The sequence below is a fragment of the Macrobrachium rosenbergii genome, chromosome 22 (assembly GCF_040412425.1).
Source record: "Macrobrachium rosenbergii isolate ZJJX-2024 chromosome 22, ASM4041242v1, whole genome shotgun sequence".
Taxonomy (NCBI): domain Eukaryota; kingdom Metazoa; phylum Arthropoda; class Malacostraca; order Decapoda; family Palaemonidae; genus Macrobrachium; species Macrobrachium rosenbergii.
Window position 1 is genome coordinate 25,649,710 of NC_089762.1, and position 22,681 is coordinate 25,672,390.

Genomic DNA, 22,681 nt, shown 5'->3' on the forward strand with positions numbered 1-22,681 from the left:
GAGGACATGGTCAAGGCATACAGCAGAGTCTATAGAGTAGCTCCCCAGCTCAATAACACAGAGGTATCTCCACAGGAAAGGTGACCAATAGAGGAGGCCCAACAGCACTGGCTCCTTGGAAAACCAAGGGATGGCCACATCTGCAAGCACTCCAGTGCATCAGCCAACAAAGGAGTAGGCAGTCTCATCTCAGGCGAGTTCAGCACTGAAGTATGAGTCAATACTGCTGGTTACATACCTTTACATATGTACCCTGCTTGGATGAGCCAGAGGAGAATGAGTAGAAGGCATAGGGAGAGAGGGAAGGAAGTCGGAAAGTGTCAAAAAGATTAGGAGGTATGAAAGGTGGGGAAATCCTCCAAAAGACACTTGTTAATATCTTTCAGTCCTCCCCCAATGCTTGTCAAACCTCTTCCACCCAGAAGGAACCAGCCAGCATACTCTTTGTAACATAGGCTATCAGAGCAGCAAGACCTACCCCTGCAGATGTGCCAAACTGGCTCTAACAAGTACAAAGGGCTTGAAGTGGCTACACACCTCCCATATCCAGCACACCATTCACTTTTTGTTTTCCTCCATGTGAGAACAAACCCCATGTATACAAAAAAAAAATACCTTCAACTAAATGTCAGGCAGAGTAAACACACATGCATACCTCAACGGCCAGAGATGGCCAGAGAAAAAGTGGTGGCCTTCAGCAGGTGAGTGGGGACTCCCCCTTTCCCCCCAACACTATCACCAATTACCCACCTTGTTACCAAGCTTTAACTATAATTTCCAGTTCATGATGAGGAATATTCCTACATAAAATACAAAGGTTTGTATTTCAGTTGAAACAAAGAGAAGAGCTTGTCATCCGTCCCCTTATGGATGGTTGGATGACTGTCACTATGCAAGTAAGAAAATACAAATAAACACCATTTCTTAGGTATCCTTGAATGACAGCTGTTATAAATTTACTATTTTCATTACTTTTCATGTTTAGGAAGCAGCCAGCCTCACAAATGGTAATAAAAGATTAAATGGCCAGTTTGGTGTCATCAGGTGATCTTTATGTTGTCAGTAATTGGTTATATTTTTCTTTCTATTCCTACTGCCATTCTTAGCTGCAGTCCTGTATTTACTTTCACATGAAGAAGAGCTTAGTGTAGCTAGGAACTTTGTGCAGTTATACACCTGCAGTGGATCTACAGAAGGTACCAGACAGCTCGCATGCACCACTCTGATAGTTTGAAGCAAGATGACCCCAGCCAACACACACCAAGAATTCTGACAGCATAACTACAACCACTTTTCCATTTGGCAATGGCACAGATAACACCACAGCCTATCAGACATCTGTTGTAGTTTTATTGTGATCATAACCTTCTTCCTATTTATGAAACAAAAACATCCTTTGTAACCTTCACATACTTCTGTATTGGTAAAAAAATAAAAAAAAACTGTAACCATATCCTGATAAGAACATGGTCAACTCTCAAATGATTTTTGCCCCATAGACAAAGGAATGACAAAATAAAAACTTGAAATTAAAATAAAAATGACAATATTTTCTATAAAGTATCATAGTTAGTAACTGTATTACTGTATATACAAATATTCCTAAACAATACGTATCTACATTTTGTAAGAGGGACAAACTCAATCTAACATATCACACCACCTACTAGCATTACTAAGGCAAGAATAATGTACAAGATGCAAAAGAACTTCACAACTTACTGAAGATGCTGGATGATAACATGGTTATCAAAGAGGTCCTCCAAGCAAACCTTTTCATGAAGCATCCTGCACATGGAACACTCCAATGAACCATCAATTTTCCAAAGTTTCTGCGTACACTCATAGCAGAAGGTATGCAAGCACAAAAGGAGCTTGGGGGCACGACGTGCATCGAGCAAGTCATAGTCTTCAAAACAGATGGGACACGAGAATAATTCTCTGTCTTCTCCATCTTCAGGGCAATAAGTTGCCATTGTATCATCAACGTTTCTCCACCTCCAAACACTTGCTATTCTTTTTCAACATCACTATTAAACCTTTCAAAAATATGGAATCACTACACATATAATTCAGGAACACTACGTTTCTACTAGTACCACACACTGGAAATTTCAAGTTTGTGCATTTCAAATTACTACTGTGCTAGTTCACCAAAACACATTGTTCTTCGTGGTAATTTTTATCATACGCCTGAAAAAATTAATTATAGTTAACTCGGTTTTTAATTGTATCTCACATACTCACAAAGGTTATCCATAGAATTCCTTCTCATATTTAGAAGTTTGTAATTTACAATTGTTCCTTGGATGTGGCAAAAAATGTAAGCTGATATTTAAATATGTCAAAGACATGTTTAAATATAAAAAATAGTACTGCATTACAATAAACAACCAAAATTATCACCAACCTCAAAGAGCCCCAGAAAGATGGAGACAAGTCAGTGATGATTTAACTCTTATTTATACCTTTAAAAATAAACAACATTGATTAATTTCCACTCCCTTAGGAAAAATTTTTAAAATTTACGAAAAGCAATTACAATCTTTTCAATTAACAACTGCCTAAAGTTTTTTGACATCCCTACTTCAAAGGCCAATCTCATAAGCAGTACCATGGGGTGACTGGGATGAAAGAAAGATTCTGAAGGAATGAGAATAGGCATAAGGTTGATTAGTATGCATACCATGGAAGGTACGTGATGATTGTAATTAGTAAGGACAAAAGTTAGACTCCTGTATCAAGCAACAAGGATTTCTGAAATTTTTAAAATTAAATTACCCAAAACTTAATCATTTATAAGTTTCAAATGGAATATTAAACATAACTCAGCTTTGTCCGATAGGTTAATAGTTTTCTCAGTCATTACACTACCAACAATTTAATTACTCATATGTATAATAAGGAATACTGTATGTTACATATAATTCAGCTTGTTCTAAAGGCTAACAGTTTCCTACCAGTACCTAATAGAGGAAGAATAACAAATGCAATGGATAGAAAAAAGGATGATTTCACCTTGGTCCAACAAGAGTAAAGCCATATTACTTCCAACAATTGCTTGTTACAATTTAAATACCAAATAATAATCTGGGTTGTTTTGTATGTCTGTACTGTAATGTCTAATTCCTAACGTGCAATGATTTGGTAGTTCAAACTTAATTCTTATAGTCACAATTTCTGTCTACATGAATAGTCAAAGCAAGAGCCAATATTTGCATATATTCCCCAAGTTCTTTTTGGAATGAAATGAATTACAGTTTCCAAAGGTGACTCATTTAATTTTGTCACATGAATTACAGTTTCTGACAGTGACTTATTTAATTTTCTGACAAGTAAGGGGAAAGTACTAAATTTCTAATACATATGCAGCAGTGCAAAAGCCTCCTACCATTCCCCAGTTGGTAAAAGATTTTAGCCAGACAATTCTTTCAATAGTGGTCTCAGAAATTAGAAACCCATTTAACTTTTTTTTTTTTATATAGAAAATTTCACTGGCATACCATTAAGGTGCTATGCCCTAACTTGACACATGGCTGTAGTAGCTTTGCTGTCATACTGTAACCTGTCACAGGGTAAAATAGCTTTGAGTAAAAGGTTAAAATAGCTTTGACCTGTCACACATGTTGGTGAGGCAGCTGTGCCTGTTTTCAAAAGTTGAACCAAATAAAAGAAAAAAAATTATTCTAAGACTCTACCTAATACTAAAACTAACTTAAAAAATATGCCAATCACAAACCAAGAAAGGCATTCAACCATTCAGTCAAACTTCCCAGCCTAGTCTACAATACCTTGTGCCACTGATATCAGTCACTAAGCCAGCCTAAATTATAATTAGCTTGGTGTGTTTAATTAGCTACACTAACTAGGATGATCCCATGTCATAGTCAGTGCCCAAGTTTTGGTGGGTAGGCCTGGGAGTGTGGTATATTAGCATGTCTTGCCTGGGCCCAAGTTTTGACTGTTAAGGCCTGGCCTGGCCTAGTCGGTTGGCAACTTAGCTTACCAGAGCCAAGTTGGTTTGGCAAATTATACTAACCTAGCCTCAGCTTACATAAATGGCAACTACTGCAAGGCTGCAATAACAATTTAAGCTTTAAAAGTTGCCTGCTGTAAAGATTTTGTAGTCTCTGATAACCTATGAAACAATCTACCTCCAGACCCTGAACTAGTTATATATTGTGAACTAGCATAAAGGTACTCATTAACATTTGACAAAATACAATAACCATACATTTTTCTACTTGTTTATCCAGTATTTTGTGTTTTACCATGCGCTGTTTTTGACCAATAATGTTTTGAAGCCGTCAAGCAAATATAGGGTAACCCCAATTTCTGATGGTTTAGGTTAGGCTAACCTTGATCCTACATGGATTTATTTAGTGAATTTATTTGGAAATTGATTTCTCATGTAGTATTTTGGTTGCTCATCAAGAATTTTCCATTATTTTTTGTCAGTCGACTGTAATTAACCTGTAATTAACCTCAGGAGTTGTATGCTGGCCATCCTGGAATGGTACTGTGCATGTGCAGTGTTACATGGAAGCTTTTGGGAAAAAGTGGAGTTTCCTTCACCAGAGGGTGGAGGCCCCCGTCTAAGTAACACGGCCTGCTAGGTTAGGTTAAGTTATGGTATGTTACATTAGTATAGTTCCTTTTATAATAGGTTTCCTTAGTCAATCCCTAATGAATTGCGCACGGGCGGAACCATTCTATAACAACGTGGCAGTCCGGTCTTTCTCCCAACGATTTCCCCTACCCAAAACCCCACGTTCCCAAAGGGTCCCCAACCATGTAGGGTATGTATGAGGTTAATAATAATTGACCAACGATAAACACCACCAACTCCTTCGTCAGCAATGCTAAGAGTACAGAAAAAATCAATTTCCAAGGTAATAGTACGTGTGGAGCTTATGCTTAGAAATACCGAAATACTATGCAAAATGTTAATTTTTGACCTGTTTTCCAATTCTATCTTGTGTTTCATATGTTTATTAATATTAAGTGTTATTATAAACCAATTCAGTTTGCTCTGAAGTAGGAAAGGTAGAACTACATGGTAACTCCGTACTGACTATTACCTTGGAAACTGATTTTTTCCTATACTTTTAGTGTTGCTGATGAAGAAGGTGGTGTTGGTTATTGGCGGTCAATTATTATTAACCTCATATCTACCCTACATGGTTGGGGACCATTTGGGAGCGCAGGGTTTTGGGTGGGGGAAATCATTGGAAGAAAGACCGTACCGCCATCTTGTTGTTATGGAATGGTTCCGCGCATGTGCAAGTCATTAAGGAGCCATATGTCAAAGGAGGGATTGGATAAGGAAACCTATTATAAAAGGAACTACACCAACCGAACATACCCTAACCTAACCAGGACGGATCACCATACAAAAACATATCAGTTCTGATGCTAATTACAGTCGACCAACAAAAATAACGGTAACTTGTTAATAAGCAACCAAAATATAACAAGAAAAGTTAATTTCCAAGGTAATACCCAATGCGGAGCAACCCAATAGTTCTACCGTAGTAAAATGCATATAATCTGGCAACCCTGATAGATTAGGCTAACCTAGACCCTGAACTAATTTCACAGTATCTCATGGATTAACTGCACTCAGGGATAGCCAGTACAGTAACTTAATAATTTCTCACCAATTGAGAAGCATATCCGTTTTCACAACTGTTTTATCTTGCTTCCTATCTTTCATAATTTTTGTTGGTGTACCCCAATTGTCCCTGTCCTTCCCTTATCACTTGATTGATCAGTGATGGGGGGAACACCCGACGAAAACAAGGGCTTTAAAGGGATCTGCTTGGTCAGCACCGTTGACAACTGATCTGCTATGTTGAATTAGGCCTACTATCAATATCCACGCGAATTCGAACAGACTACGTCTATGGATGGGCCATGTCGTAATATTAATAACCTGGTCATCACTAAAATATCCCTATTCTTACGTTGGGCTAGTTTTTGATAATGAAAAATTCGGTTACCAAGTACTTGTCTGGCTCAGCGTAGTCTACCCTAGACTTGAACTAGACAAAACTAGAAAACAGCAATAGCCTGGTCCTGTCCTGATCTTGGCTAAACAATCTTTCCCAGGAAACCTGTCCTACATGATAAGACAAATCCGCATTTAATACATCTCCTTACTTTTCAAACGGGTAAGAGACATGGCCCATGTACGACAGAGATCTGTCTAAGGCGTTCCTTCCTATTTCACTGTACGGCAGCCTCAATTAGGTTATCTTAGCCCTCAATACAAACGGGGAAAAAAAAAAATGTTAGACTGGCCAAGGGCTCCTACACCACTTTCTTAACTTAGGCAACATTCCAATGGACAACAGCGGATGTCGACACACACAAAATTATGACAAAGACGCGCAAACATTCCGGGAGTAAGATCACCATTCCACATACGAATATTAATCTTGCACAGAGGGTATATCGGGCAGAGTAATTAATGTACACAAAGCACAACAGCAGCAGCAACTAGTCCCGTCAGGCTCCAATACTCATGATGTGTTCGTTTTCACATGGGGAAATAAACCACACTTATTTTTAAACAGTCTTTGGCAAACATCCTGTTATATGCACCTTCTTCGTACAATAAATATTCTTCTAAGTACATCTACTTAACTTTTCTTGGATTTTTGTCTACCATTTCGACGTTCTCTGTTTCCACTTGAGAACCGGGTAATCGGACGAGTCAAGTTGATTCAAACAACAACGGTAAGTTGCCATACAAGGAATATTATAGTTATTTACTATTTAAATCGAAAATTATTACTAGTATAATAATGTACATTAAGTGTTAAGATCATAGCTTTTCAGAATCGAAGGCATCGAAACAAAATGCTATGAAGCTGTGATGTCAGTAAAGGAACTGGTTTTGCAGGTTTAACTTTAGTATTTCTGAAAAGATCTTGCCAACTATCAAGTTATTTGTCGTAGCACGATTACATATGTACCGACCTTCAATCATAGGTTAAATAAAGAAGTGAACAGGTACGGGAGCAATTCATGAATATTAGCATCACCATCTCTCATAAGACTGCATTGAAACTCTGTTTTCAAAATTATATCTTTAGTTGCTACTTGCTATTTTAACCTGTTTCTTTTGAGACACGTGGTCATGCACTACATGGGACACCTGACTCACGACTGATGAGTATGTACAAGAGCATTTGCGGTTTAGAAATATTTGTCTGATGTGCTAAATGGTAAAGATAAACTCTCATGGATAAACTGACGTAAAAAATCAAATGTAAGCAAGGCAAATTGCGGAAAACATTAACAGCTGATATGATAACGAGTATGTCATTACATGACACAAACAAGTCTGCTTGTATGCTCAATTCAAGGTCTTCGAAACAAAATACAAACAGGTCGACATGTGAACGGATCCGTATATTTTTTGTTTTTGTTCTCAAAGCACATGAACAACTTCTTTCACTCAAAAGCATTTCATTAATGGATATCCAACGATGCCTTAAATAGTACTAAAATAGCGAGCACGTGATGTATGTGAACATAACACTAAATTAAAGGTAAAACCACAAAGTCACAGATTCCTCCCCCACAAAATATGATTTGATGTTTAGCAAGCAGCTCAAGACTGAGTTTTTCCTTGTGAGATGGAAATTTATTGGGTACCCATGTTATAAAGAACAAGACCGTCCAAGTGGTTGACACAAAAAATGCATACATCTCTTAGCTCTAATAACAGTGATAATAATAATACACAAACGTGTCATAAGTAATAATAATAAAAACATCAATCATTTACGTGGTGACAGTGTCGAGTAATGCAATAACGATACAAAACTTCATTGGCGATTTATAAGCCTTAACTTGTACACAACCGTAATCTGTAATTAGTGTCACTCCGAGGGGTGACATCAATCGACGCACTGTCGGTACCGAAGAAGTGGTTTTGTAGGATCGAGAATAATGTCAAAAGCAACACCTACACAATAAGCAGATATGACCCACGAAGGGGCAAGTGACTCGAAAACAGGTGAAAGCTTTGGTCACTGATTAAAGGCGATCTGAAATTACAATGGCGGCAAATGGCGATATTCCTTTTTTGTTCTTTCTCTCCTCCATCAGAATTGCCTCTCGTTTCCGGTGCTTCTTAGGAAGAATTTACCCCTTCTCTGTCTGCTATAGCTTCACCTCTAGATAGTCTGAGGGGGAGTGGTGGGCGTTTAGGCAACCATGTGTTAGATGTAGCTGTAGGCAACCATATGTTAGATGTAGCTGTTCCTCCCTTACAACACAAAGCGTTAATATCATGACCTGTTTTCTTAATATCATTATTATTTGGACGTTGACCTCAGATGGCTTCGACCGTTTCAAGGATACAAAAGAGAACCACTATGAGGTAATGAAAGTACTGAAGTACCTCCTTCACTAAAGCAATAAAAAAAAGTGCTTCCTGGGCTGCCGAAAAAAAAGAATAATTGAATGCATTGCTACAGATTTATTTGTCACTATACCTTGATTTAATTCCAGATAGTTTATTTATTATGAAAATTACAAGAGGACAATTAACAGGTCTGCCAACAGATATCTAATGTTGGGGTATTTTTCTTAAAATTTGACATCAGTAACGTTAATCTGCATGTAACAGAACTGTTCTAGTCATTCTTAAATGTTTTTTTTAGTCTTATCATTATTTTATCATCACTGTATGCTCAACCAATAAAAGCATGAACGTAGGAAAAGTCATTATTCATATATGCCAACTAAGCTTTAGGACACTCCGGTCTGAATAGAAATTAAAGTAAATACCCTTTCTCGATGAAAAGAAGTCAAACGTCCGTTTAAAAAAAATCCAGAAACAATTTTGTTGAACACCTGTAATGATGAAAGCAAATGGTTTAGTAAAATTAAAAGCTAAGAAAATAATCACAATAGTCCCCGTACCAGTACCAGCTTCTGAGTCTACACACACACACACACACTCACATACAAATCTAAATAACAGCCAAGACTCTTAATTGGTTAAAGAACGTGTCTTCTTTACAATGAGCACTGATAAAACTTCGAAATCGGCCTACTTTAGAGTATCGCAGGTTGGGACCCGACAGAGGAGGATACCTGCAGCTCAACAGAACATTAACCGATGAGGAACCTACAAACAAAGAGACAGTGAAGTCACGTTGGAGATCAGAAAGAGGATCGAGGGAGGTAAGAACGAGATCATCAATCAAATATTATGTAATTTATAATCAAGGACATTCATTTTATATGCTCATATCTAGTTGCATTGCCTAAGCCACATTCTCTCCCCTAACCTAACGCCTTCGTCCCACCTTTCTTCTTATGTAACCTAACCTCAAATCCCGTATGTATCATCCATCACCTTACCTGATATAACATAACTCTTATCACTTTCTCTTATCAAACATGGAATCCTCCCTTGTTAGGGTGCAACTCACTCTCTTATTTGGTCGAGGGATAAGGAACCCACTTAAAGAAGCAGGCATAACAGTAGGTGTATAAGGGGAGCAAGATGAGAATCCCAAATCTTCCCCGCAGAAGCTGCAGTGGTCCGTTTACTCATCTGTTCTGCGTTTTCCTGCTGCTGAGGTACCTAACTGATGACTGCAATTGTCTTCCTCCGCGGATGTAGCATAAGTATGCATGCCAAAGGCCTCTGGCTGATAGTACTGGTCTGAATGATAACCATTCAGTCTTGGTAACACGACTAAGCTAAATACAGTTACATGAACAGAGCATGTGTCACAGCAAATTGATTGATGAAATGGTGGGAAGAAGAATGGTAGCAGGGATACTTGATTATTATCTGGTTGAAGAGGATGAAAAAACATGTAAGTACCGGCTGTAAAGGAAAGCTGTGGTATTCCAAACTTTGGATCACATGTAGAATTTGGACCACAAACTGGCATGAGTTCCGTATTAACATTGGTGACAGGCTGAGGAGCGCGTTCTCTATTTGTATCAGCTTTGGTTAAGGACCGAAGCCATGTTTAAGCCGACGACTTTAGAGAGGAGATCTGTATCCTCAGTTTGAGTTATTTGTAACCCGAATTTTACATTTAATTTTAAATGAATGTTACATTTAAAAGCATTCATGCAACACGGTGACATTAACACGAAGGGTTTACTCTTTTTTTAACCGTTTGAATCTGATCTAAAATTTTTTTTAAATGCATAACAGCGAAATATTTACCTTTTCGGTGCCTTCAAATGCATCTTGACATTCCTTTGAGGCCTGCATTTCACATTAAGGAAAAGTTGATGCATCCTTGTTCATTTTACAGTCACTTCCAAGTAGTTTTGGAAACGCAAAAACAAGAGACGAAAGATTCTAACGGAGCAGTGACTGCTAGACTAAAATGGTTTAAGATGGACGTATGTAGGCCTACACTTCGGCAGTGCGTATAATATGTCGGATTCTAATGTTAAATGGGTGTAAACGCGACTGATATAAGAAAGAATGGATTTTATACGGCCAGGGGTCTAGTTTTTTTCTTTACTTCAGGGAAGGTTGGCGTCCCTGTTCAACCTACATGAGTAGAATCGGGTCTTGGTAGAATGCGGAACTCACCCGGGCCCGTGGTCTGCAGTCTACAATAGCGGAAGGTTGTGATCTTCATTCTATGTTTGGGATAACTGATTTCAGAATTAAGCATTTGTCCCCAGTTTCCTATCTTAATATTATTCAAACAAGTGCATTCAAAATGTCTGTGTAAGCGCGTACGTTGGATATTTGATAAATCCAGTATAGTTTATCTTTTTGTTTAAACAAATTCTGAACAGCAAGAGGAAAATGTAAAATTTTAAGCTGAAATCTTAGGTCATTAAAACTGGCAATAAATAACTACATGCCTAGTTATTAAGGAAGGTCTGAATATCGCAATAAACGTTAGTTATGTTTTATGACAAATTTAAATATATATTTCTTTGATAATAAAAATATGTTATAATTATTAAAAACTAAATAACGCCGTCACTACAAAACTTGTAAAACTTAAGCAGCGAGTCATTAAATCCTTATCTACACAGGAAAGAGATCAACAATGGAAATTTCCAGTTTTACGAAAAACAGCATTAAACTGTGTTGCTTAGCAAGGAACATTTTCTATTTGCACGTCAGTATGCTGAGTGGGCCGCTCTAGGTCTAAAAATAACTCGGGCATGCATGTCGAACGCTCTCTGCAGGAAGAAAAAGTGTGTGTGTGTGAGGCTCTGCGTCACACCAAAGGTACAAAATCAAAAATACTTTTGGATGCACGAGCGAGTGTGTAAGTTGCAGGAATTTCCGGTTTTCATGTACGCTGTATTCGAATCGGTATATTTATCTATGTGCGTATGAATGCTTACATACGAGTTGTATTATCTTCACGGATTTCTTCACGTGTATGTGTATCGGAACTATCTTTGCGTTTATGTAACCTAGTATATGAATGTATGCGTATGAATTTCACACACGTAGCTTGGTGGTCAAAGTCACTGTCTATTGCTATTTCCAAACCAGGCAACGGTTCGAATCCTGCTGGAGACGAAGTACTTATCAGTTATAGTTCCCTTTGGGTGTAAGTTATTCCCAAGGTATAGAGAACTGATTATCAAACAATGTTTGCTGTTTGATATTTGTGAACATGAAAAGTCACATGTGTAAAATTATTATTATTATTATTATTATTATTATTATTATTATTATTATTATTAAAAGTAGTTTAACTAGACCACTATAGCTGACTTTCAGATATATATATATATATATATATATATATATATATATATATATGTGTGTGTGTGTGTGTGTGTGTGTGTGTGTGTATACACTCATATATATATATATATATATATATATATATATATATATATATATATATATATATATATATATATATATATATAGTAAAAATTTGTTAGACTGCAGGAGAAGTATGACTTGATTTCAAGGGCTGATAAGAATGATTGACTGAATAATGAAAACTAGGCTATAAAGCCAAACTCGGGGCACTTTCAGCCATTCAGCGCTTAAAACAGTGAAAAGGAAGAGGTGGAGTTTTGAACAGTAGAATAAAGAGATCCAGAACAGAAGTGGCAAGAAGTACAAGGATTTAAAGGTGAGACTAAGAAAATCCCATTGTTGCACTGAGAAGTCATAGTTCGAGAAGTTGGACAACAAAATGGAAGAAAGAAAGCGGGAATGGAAGTAAAGTAAAAGTAATGCCTACAGTGTACCGTATTAGGCCCACTGACGGCGCTACCCTCTGCTTAGTTGCTGATAATGCAGAGGGGGGCGGGGGAATTATTCACTCAGTAGCAAATGGCATTTGTTGAAAGTGCTGTATAAGCACTGCCACGTTAAATGATAACCTTAATACACGTGAATGGACTGCAGAAAAATGAAGATGATGTATAGAATTAGATTTACTTTCTTAAGTCAGTTGCTGTTAATTTTCTGACAGAAACTGCGTTACCATCTACGTAACAGGCTCTAAAATTTCGCAAAAATCCTGTTAGAGCACGGTTTATTGTTCCTTCTTCAGTTTTCGTTTCACACACACACACACACACACACACACACACACACACACACACACACACATATATATATATATATATATATATATATATATATATATATATATATATATCTTACGTGTGCGTGTGGCAATTTTTCCCGACGCTGTAATCCAGTATTCTCTTACAAACTGGCCATGTACCTAAGCCTATCATACTGTACTGTGATTAAGGATTAACTTTATTCTTTAACAACACACTGAGACTTCAACAACTTTAAAGGAATAAATAATTTAGCGTGAGGAAAATATCCCACTTACCTCATCTATGCCTGTGTACTGGAGCATGAAGGCCTTGTCAGTTCTTATAACAAGCATCAGATCGTATGGGCGCATATCTCCGGCGGCAGGTCCTGATTAATTTGATGCTTCGATTTTTGTTTGTTTTTATCCAGCTGTTTGTTCAGATGGTCTTGACGTTAAGGATTTTTTTTTTCTTGCCATTGTCCCTTCTGTGACTGAATGACTCCTCTTAGATTAGGTTTCCAAGTAGTACATCTTCCCTTGTCACTTCAGACGTTAGACTTAATTTCCAAAGGCACGGGTATTCTTTGTAAAATGTAATGAACTCACTCCAAAATTATTTATTTCTGAATATAATTACAAGTGTTGTCGTGAGATCATGGCGAACGAAATTTGTTTGGGTTTTCCCACTGTCTAATCAATTACAACAACCTTTCTTCTATGACTGAATCACCGTCGCAAACGCATTCTAGGCTGTTCTTCCTTGCATGTCATGAAACAATTTTCTTTTTTTAAATCCCGCTGAGAGCCGCAGTTATGTGACGATCTCAAACAACCCCGTTAAGTCTTTGACGTCACCTACTTTGGCCAATGACAGGCCCTATTTTATCACTGTCGCCTATAATGCATTCAAAGGTTTAAATCTGAAATCAGTTGAGGCGCTGCTATGGGCATGGTGTGTTGTGATTCGTGTGATTTAATTCTCGCTATTTGTACTTTCCGTTGATAGAGGTTCAGTGAATTTAATATTGAGAATGTTACCGCATTGCCAAAATGTGTAAAGTACCCAAGAATTAGAAAACTTGTACCTTAAGAGATCAACAGCATTTGGCATTGCCATATAGATTTTCTCATTCCCAAGACCAAGAAGGAGCGTCGTTGTAGTTTTAGTTTTTCAGATCATTAGCGAGCATTTTCCATAGAGCTTCAATAACATGGAGTGGCGATGTCCCTGCCGAGCGTGTGACCTCGGGCGGCCATACTGAAAGGTCTAGGTCTAGCTCGTAGTACTATACTTTATTTCTATTATTATTTTTACTATTATTATTATTTTATCTTAATATTACTATTAATATGATTATTTTTACTATTATTATTTTTATAATTGTTGCTGTTATTATTATTGTTATTATTATTATTACTTGACCCAGTTTCACAGAGAAAAATTACCTTACAAAAACAGGTTGGCTAACTTGGCTTAAGCACTACAACCATTGTGGTCAAGGCCTAAGCATCTGCTCTTGGATCTAAGCAATGTCTAGCATTAGTGGTTCCTGTAAATTCCAGGACTTTCTTTGCATACAGTCACTAAACACTAACTAAATAGTAAAGTACAATCATTACACATTAACACTCACTATACACTTATACTCACTAAACACTCACACTTACTATACACTCACTAAACACTTACACACTAAACATTCACTAAACACTTACAGTACATACTAACATTCATAAAATACTCACAAGACTCCAAACACTCACTAAACACTTACACACTGAACACTCACTAAACCCTAAACACTCATGAAACATTCAGGATAAAAAAATTCACAATCGCACTAAGTCCCTGTTCAATTTGCGCGGTTACCAGACTTTTAAAGATGGCCACCAGGCTCTGCAGCGCCGCCCTGGTGGAAGACCACCCGAACTACGTAGTACTGGTATACAGATAGGTTCTCTAGATACATATCCTCTACAACATTTTAACATAACGCAAATATTCCTCCATGCAGAATAGCCTATTATTATTTGCCAATCATGTTCTAGCCCGAAGGGAGAATGTCAAAACTGTTGTTAACATTTTGCTAATATCCTTGAAATGCTTCAGTTGACTGAGGTCCCCCGTCCCTGAGGTAACAGAGACTACAGTGCAAATCACTGGTTCGCTTGTCACTTCAGTCTTCAATTGGCAGTCGTGGCATGAAGTCGAAATCGAAGAGACTGATTACATGACTCAAATACGAACGCAACCGGTTTTAAGTTCATTGGATACAAGCATAACTTTTTAATCCAACCATCCACATTAAGGTTAAATTATAAGACCTGACCTACCAGATTTAGATGAAGAATCTGATGACGACGACATGGCACCTCGAGTTCAGGTATCCATTAGGCCCAAGGTAAGACACTGATTTTTTCCGAGGGGTTAATAATTTTTTAGAGGGGTCCAGGGGGGCGTAACCCTTTGGTAAGGTAAAGATCAGGATGGTGTGTGTAAAGTTAGATTACGTTGGTATGCAATCTTGCAACCATTAGTCGAAAAATTTAAAAACGACTAGCTTGACTTGGTCTAGTAATTTTGGAGGGAAGTTCATCTCTTCTTAGGCCAGGCAAGGATCTGGATGTTTATCAATGTTACGCTATGCAAGGTTAGGCTTAGTGTGCAGCCCAGTAATTGCCAGACAATAACTAGGCTATTTCAAATCATGTCACCGAAAAATTAACATTTATTGACAGGTGGTCATGGCAACACCTTGGGATGTACTTGCTCGCAGACAGAGGACGAGGGGAAAATGCTGGGAAGGACACGAGGGAATAACAAATAAATGAGGAGAGAGAGAGAAAGAGAGAATAACAAATGAATGGAGAGAGAGAAATGACGGTGATCCCATTGTCTTGAAGCATCTTGATATAGGACTAGCCCTCGACTTTTTAACGTATTAAATAATTGACAAAATTAAATACTTTTCATATTAAAATCGTAACATTATATAACACATCTTACCCTTTTATATAAGTGTTCATTGAAAAGGGCGTAAGATTTTCCGTTAGGCTGATCTTTTCATTATTACTTTTTGACCTACATTATTGTTACCCGGTTTGGGAGTAAAATCGGCACACCGTAGAAAACATACTTATCAGAATGTGCTTCCAAATATAGTTGTGTGAATTTCCCTTATTGGGATTAACAAATACATTTCCAATGGTAGGCTTTTGCTGTAATTGGTACGAGAGGAGGGAGAATTCTTGAATGTAGGCCCTCGCTATTTTTTTTTTCACCTATACCTTCCCTACTTACAATGTCTATCAGTATCAACAAAATAGTAGACCGATTGCCTCACATCAGAACCCGACGATAGTTTTGTGGTGTTCTGGGCTAGCTGTCAAGAAATTACTGAATGTGATAAAAGATAGAAGCATATTTAACAAGTAAAAAATGTGCCGAAGTTTCTGTACAGCGTATGATGCTGTAAGAGCTGCGGTCCATGAAACTCAGCCACGGCCCGGTGGTGGCATGTCATAGCGTTGCCAGACGCACGATCATGGCTAACTTTAACCTTAAATAAAATAAAAACAACTGAGTTAGAGGGCTGCAATTTAGTATGTTTGATGATTGGAGGGTGGATGATCAACATACCAATTTGCAGCCCTCTAGCCTCATTAGTTTTTAAGATCTGAGGGGACAGAAAAAGTAAGGACGGACGAACAACAGACATCTCAAGTTTTCTTTTACAGAAAACTAAAAAATAGTTAGAAATCGTAAGACTCCATTTTGAATGCTGAGCTTCATGAGACACACCTAGGATAAGTATAGTGATAATACATCACTTTGTTTCAATTGAACCTTTTCCAATTTTTTATACATCGATATACATATTGTTCCATAAAAATACAGCCCGGCTTTGTTAAGAGCGAGTTTTCTGTCTTCTGCCCAGAATTTTAAAGGTAGTTTATTACCATTCCCGTACTGTGCACCTTGGGCCCAACTCATTTTGTTCTTATAGCGTGATTTTAGTTTTCTGTAAAACTATTGTGCCAGCTTTGTCTGACCGTCCGCACTTTTCAGTCAGCCCTCAGATCTTAAAAACTACTGAGGCTAGAGGACTGCAAACTGGTATGTTGATCATCCACCCTCCATTCATCAAACATACCAAATTGCAGCCCTCTAGCCTCAGTATCTTTTTTTATTTTATTCAAGGTTAAAGTTAGCCATAATCGTGCATCTGGCAACGATCTAGGGCAGGCAACCACAGGGCCGTAGTTAAAGTTTCATGGGCCGCGGCTCATACAGCATTATACCGAGACCACCAAAAGATACGTATCTTTTCAGTGGCCTTGATTATGAGATGTAATCGATTGCGCCGAAGAAACTTAGGCGTATTTTTTACTCGTTTACTTATTTTAATCAAACAAAGTGTGTAAGGTTATAACTAAGGTCATTATGAAAAAAAGACAATGACAAGCATACCACATTCGGACGAGAAAGGAATTTTGAGTTCTCACCGAGTCTGTTGCACATGTCTTTTTTTCACAATTTATTTTACGACAGAATTATTTTTATCAATTAAATGATTCATGAATAAAGAGATAATTGAAACACGTACGTTAGACATTGGTCGTATGAACGGGATGTGTACAGTACAACTAAGAAATCGTAAGAAACCCATGTAAACGACTCGAGTATGTCGCAGTTTCCTGTTTTGGAGATTGTCAGTTATCAAATACTTATAACAATTGTTATTTAAGAAATATTGTGCAATTAAGTCTTTTGGCATATTTACAATAGTTTCATACGTTATAAAGGATGTTTGTGTAATCTGTATTGCCTATTAAAAACAAAAACAAAATTAATGTTTGTAGACTGCTATAATGGGATGAAAGCGACAGTAGTTCGGTTTAAGCTGGAGTTTTGACTGCAAATGTCATCATCAAGTTTATTAATTTCTCGCAGACCGCCTCCTTCTCTGGTTCGTATCCGTTTACCAGTATATCTTATTATATCTTACTGGTACTTGGTTTTTATATCATTATAGCCCAGGTATATAATTTATCTGTTGTAACTCAAAAGGACATATTTTTCATTATGTTATTTTTTACATTCTTTTTTGTGATAACACTGTGCCTTACAGATAAACAAGTGTTTTGGTAGGAATACAAAGTATACTATATATGTTTTGAGTACGCTCGAATGAGATGGAGTTAAATCAATCAGCATCCGACATCATTAGCAGTATTGGTATGACAGAAGTTTATTAAAGACAATATTTCGATGACAGATCAGCTGACACTGATTTATAATGTGGAGAAAACGGCACTAGTGGTAGTTCCGTTTTACATCTAATCTAATTTGCGCCACTATCACACAATCTTCGCAACTGTTGCAGATTCTGATGTATTTCAAATGTTTTAAATTTATAATTGTTGGAATTTCATCATAGGCCTATCCAGATCGTGTGGTCAACAACCCTAACTCGATAACTGGATTACTGACAGAAATCTTGATCGTAACCGTTCATAACACATGATATTACACCAGAATAACCACATTTAAGATCTTTAGCATCCAACTTCCATAAACTAAACGACTTCAACAGCAATTATTGATGAGTTTGTTTCTGTTTTAATAGAATGTCACTTATTTCGCCTATTAAATTATTATTTGGTAAACACATTTTCAGTACTGTGAACCTCAAATACCTACTTTAGAGCATATCTTTTATTGTTTATAGACCTCCGCGGTCAAGTATTACGTTGTTTTTGAAGGATTTGTTATACTCCCGGAAATGATTTACATCGTGGCGATAAACCCTTACATCCGCGGGGACTGACAGTGGATGCATGGCCGGAAAGTCACCATGCGATCGTCTTACTTACTTATGCAATTACTTATACAGTTGTTTAATGACGTTGATTGCAACAACATCGACGGGACATATATTGTTCTTAGTGACTTCGTGGCAAAATAGTACATCAGATATTTTCGCTGATGGAGGTATGTTATCTTATCGGGGCGCTAGTTTAAGATAATGTTGGAAAACAGTGAAAAAGGAAATGAGTTTTAGTATAAAGAAAATGTGTTAGGACGTTTTCTATAAAGTAACTCGTTAAAATAGATATAAAGATTTCATGCTGTCATGCTAACTTCGACGTAAGCACGGACCATCATAAGAATGAGATCGTGTAATTGAAATGAAATGTGTCCACACTGATGGGAAAATGTATGTTAATCATGAAAAAATTATCTTAATTTAATGGAGAGGTTGGAACTAAAGACGGACAAAACGGCGTAAAAAGGGCAAGCGGCGACGTTATTAGGCTGAAACTGCATGGGAAAAATATAAAATAATAAAGGGCCATTTTAATTACTTGATAAGGAGAAATAGTGAATTTCACAGCAAATCTAAGCTGACTCCTTTGGTTGGCTGCATTATGACCTGCAAGTCATTCAGATATTTTGGATAACCATTCGTGATAGCTTGCTGAATCACTGCACATATTTTAAACACCATTCTAGGCTTGATATATATAGGGATGCTAGTGCGACTAACAACACAGAGGTAATCTTTTCGCGGTTTTATTCTTGCCGCGTTATTTAATATATTTTACAGGTTCTTGAGTTCTATCTTCGTCAGTTATGACAGAGTCGCAATAGACCAGTCTGCTTATGAGACAGTTAATCACTTGTATTCAGTTAATCACTTGTATTTAACAGAGCAGTTATCAAGACATTTTTTTAAAAACTGCAACGTTTTTAAGATGATGGCAGTAACCCTTACAACATTTTTGTTTTGTTTTGTTAATTTGAGCAGTAAGAAACTAATTACATACAGCCCAGTAGTATACCTAAACCACGTACTTTGTCAGCGATCGGAATTGCATTATTATTGATATGTAGTAGAAAATCACCGCTGTTTTTTTTTAATCTGATATTCTTTCCTACCAGCATAAGTTCAGTTTATTTTCACAGAATTTTAACTGCTTAAATGTCAACCATTCCTAAACACTGGTAAGAACGTCATTTAGTTTCCCATTTGCCTGTGTAAAACTAAAATTCGATGTTTTCCGCAAATAGCTTTAATTTTATCCGGTTTCCATGTAGCATGTTTGACAATCCAGTCTTTTAAATACAAAATTAAATTAGACCTACTACACTTCCCTGTGGTACTCTTCGTAGAATTTTATGTGTGTGAGTCCGTAATCTCTCAACAGTATTTACCGTTCACGCAGACATTCTTACAAATATTTAAAAGCTTTTCAATAATACCAGTTTACTGTTATCATTTAGAAGTAGTTAATTTACAACTGTATCAAAGCAGCACTGAGGCTGCGTAAGTCCAGAATACCAAAATTGCTTTTAATAGTGTAAATAATGAAGATGTGTTACTAAGATTTTTGAAAAGACAAAGAAAACGAACTGTGCAGTCGAGCCGATGCCAGTCAGAATTTGTTGAAGTGTAAATACTTTATGCTTTACTAAGAAAACGGCCATTATTTATCTAATTTTAATTTGACAGTGACACTTAACTCTCAGAATTTAATTTTATAGAGACCTGTTTCAAATCTGCCTTTCATGTCCATAATGCTAGAATATTTAGAGTAATTCCTGGCAAATGTACATCCTGTACAGGGTGGTCAGTGAGAATATGGATAATTTATAATTCAAAGAGACTTCTCCATGCTCAGTTGTGAATGACCTGTTAAAAAATGGTGGATGAGGGCAAAAGTGTATCCTGGTTTGATTTGGTCTTAGTGCAAATTTGATACATTTGTTGCTGAAGCCTTTGATTATTTGTTAGACTACTAGCCTGACAGAAAGACGAATACTCTAATGTTGGCAAAATCTGGGCCAGTGTTAGTGCCCACAGAAATGTCAATATTCTGGTTACTTAGGTACTTACAGCAGGCTTTTTATATGGTCCCATTCCACCTAAGGCACTGTTTTGACTCATAAATTCATTTAACGTATACATAGGTAAGCCGGGACATTCGGAGAATGATACAAAAGTATTTAATATAAATTGTCAAATCCAATCTCCCATAATACTCAGACGATTAGTCTTTGATTCTTCCTGGAAAGACTATATTTTCAGTCGTCGTCACATAAACTGGGAGTTTGTTGTACTGTCTTGGGCTGCAAGCTTGAAGTCTCTAAAATCAATATTTGAATAGTATCTGGGGTTAGATAACTTTGTCACCTGTAGCTAGTCTTGTGTTGACTCCGTTCATTGAATGTATTACGCATAGCAAAGCTTTTAAATGCTTTGGGAATTCAAAATCGATAAACTGATGAGTCACAAGATGTATTTTAAACATTATTCTAGATTACTTAGGCAGTCACTGACTGAACTAATACAAGGGTAATCCTGTCCTGAGGTGGATTCTGATAGCCGGAGTTGTAATAGCCCACGCTATTAATTCCATTCGAACTCCTTTCCCTTCACCCCATAAAATGTAAAAATTTATTAAAATGAACAATAACATCCTCCCATTTTAGTCAGAGAGAGAGAGAGAGAGAGAGAGAGATCAAAAGGAAATAAAATTGTTTCGAAATCGGCAACCAGTTTTGACATTGGGAAGTAATTTCGGGTTTTAAACCAGGGAGATAGGCAGAGAGAAGGAGAAAGAGGGGTGGATTGAGAAAGAGAGAGAGGAGGGGGACGGAAAGAAAATGATGGGCCATTACACTAAAAAACAAAGAAGAAAAATCCAGCCGCATGAAAATATAAAGTTAGCCCAATATTTTTATTTGGGCTTCTCTGGGAATCATCTGATGGTTCTTGGGAACATTAGGGATTAAAGATTCCCTCCGGAATCCCGGGAGGATATCCTCTATTATTCACACTGATTCGACTCAGCTTTGGAAAAAGACACGCAGCACAGTTCCTGCCTTCTAATCTCACACAGAATCCATTCTGAAGCGAACAATAAGTTTTCTGGAGCAATGATGGATTCCATGTCTTCAAGGTGTTGCAGAAAGGAGGAACTGTGTTGTGTGTCTTTCCCAAAGCTAAATCAAATCAGTATGAATAAAAGAAGGCATCCTTCGGGGATTCCGGCGGAATCTATGGTCCCTGGTGTTCTCAGACATCCTCTCAGAGAAGCCCAAGGGCCTTCTTTTATACAGCGGGCCTCTTCGCGGGCTAAATTATGAAGCCCAGTGACTGTTTATCGAAGGGGACCTTCTTACCTTCTCACGTCCTTCCAGTAGAAACCTGGAAGAGACTTGGTGTCTCCCCATTTGTCCAAGTGCCCTGGTCCAATTTCAAACGGGGTATTTGATGTATAAACTTTTATTTTTGTATGCATGTTATCTGGTATTGCTTGGAAGAGTCAGGGTGCCCCTTTTTGGCCAATGTGCCCTCTACCTATTCCAGATGGGGTATTTTGAAGGATAAACTCTTATTTTTGTTTCCATGTTACCTGGTATTACCTTTACTACTACTTTTCTTGCAGGCGTTTAAATTATTTTGAATGATCTTATTATTGCAAAACTATTATTATTATTATTATTATTATTATTATTATTATTATTATTATTATTATTGTCATTACTACTACTATTGAGCATCATGTTACTGATGGGTTAATTTTGATCCCAAGTACCAAAATATGAATTAAGCAGGAATATATATAGCAGGGTCAAAACTAATCTTTATACCTTGATTGACGAGAAGATTAGTTCTCTGTCATCCTAGTTTTAACAGATGTAGAACAGAACAAGGAATGATGTTTTCACCTGGGTATCAGGATGAACTCTGGTATAACTAAGATTCGCCTAACCAATTTCACACCATTCACCGCTTTATGACTTTTCATAAGTAATACTGCACTTAATAATCCCTAATAATTTTACAAATCTTGGTTCTTTGTTCGATACAGAAGCACATAGTCGAATATAACATCTGTTGCTGTAAAAAAGTTACCTGGTAATATTCGTGTGGCTTCCAGTATCTACAGAGATGATGTAATTAATGGTGTAAGTACAGATTTTTTCTGGGGAATATTGATCGTGTGTTTGGATGCCAGCAGCTTCCAGGATCTTTATTTTTAGGCAGAGTCGTTTCAATCGGCGATTTATGATTTAAACGATTGTGGAAAGACAGCCTGCTTAACTTTCATCCACGAACTGTTTCAAC

General features: G+C 37.2%; 2 protein-coding genes across 3 annotated transcripts in view; one reads left to right on the forward strand and one right to left on the reverse strand.

The window, feature by feature from the left end:
• LOC136850677 (uncharacterized) overlaps positions 1-6,564 on the reverse strand; it is a 114,162-nt gene extending 107,598 nt beyond the window's left edge. Inside the window, exons 1-2 of one of the 2 annotated variants that reach the window (XM_067124471.1) lie at positions 6,430-6,564; positions 1,723-2,193 (exon numbers count right to left, since the gene is read on the reverse strand). In XM_067124471.1, the coding sequence (XP_066980572.1) occupies positions 1,723-1,976 (254 nt within the window). In that variant the 5' untranslated portion in view covers positions 1,977-2,193; positions 6,430-6,564. Of the gene's footprint in view, positions 1-1,722; positions 2,194-2,410; positions 2,464-6,429 lie in introns of those variants that run through there. The other variant, XM_067124472.1, reaches the window with a different exon arrangement.
• An 8,157-nt stretch (positions 6,565-14,721) lies between these two features.
• The window catches only part of LOC136850681 (uncharacterized), a 210,535-nt gene continuing 202,575 nt past the window's right edge, over positions 14,722-22,681 (forward strand). The window contains exon 1 of the mRNA XM_067124478.1: positions 14,722-14,944. The gene's annotated coding sequence lies outside the window, so the exon portion shown is untranslated. The remainder of the gene's footprint in view (positions 14,945-22,681) is intronic.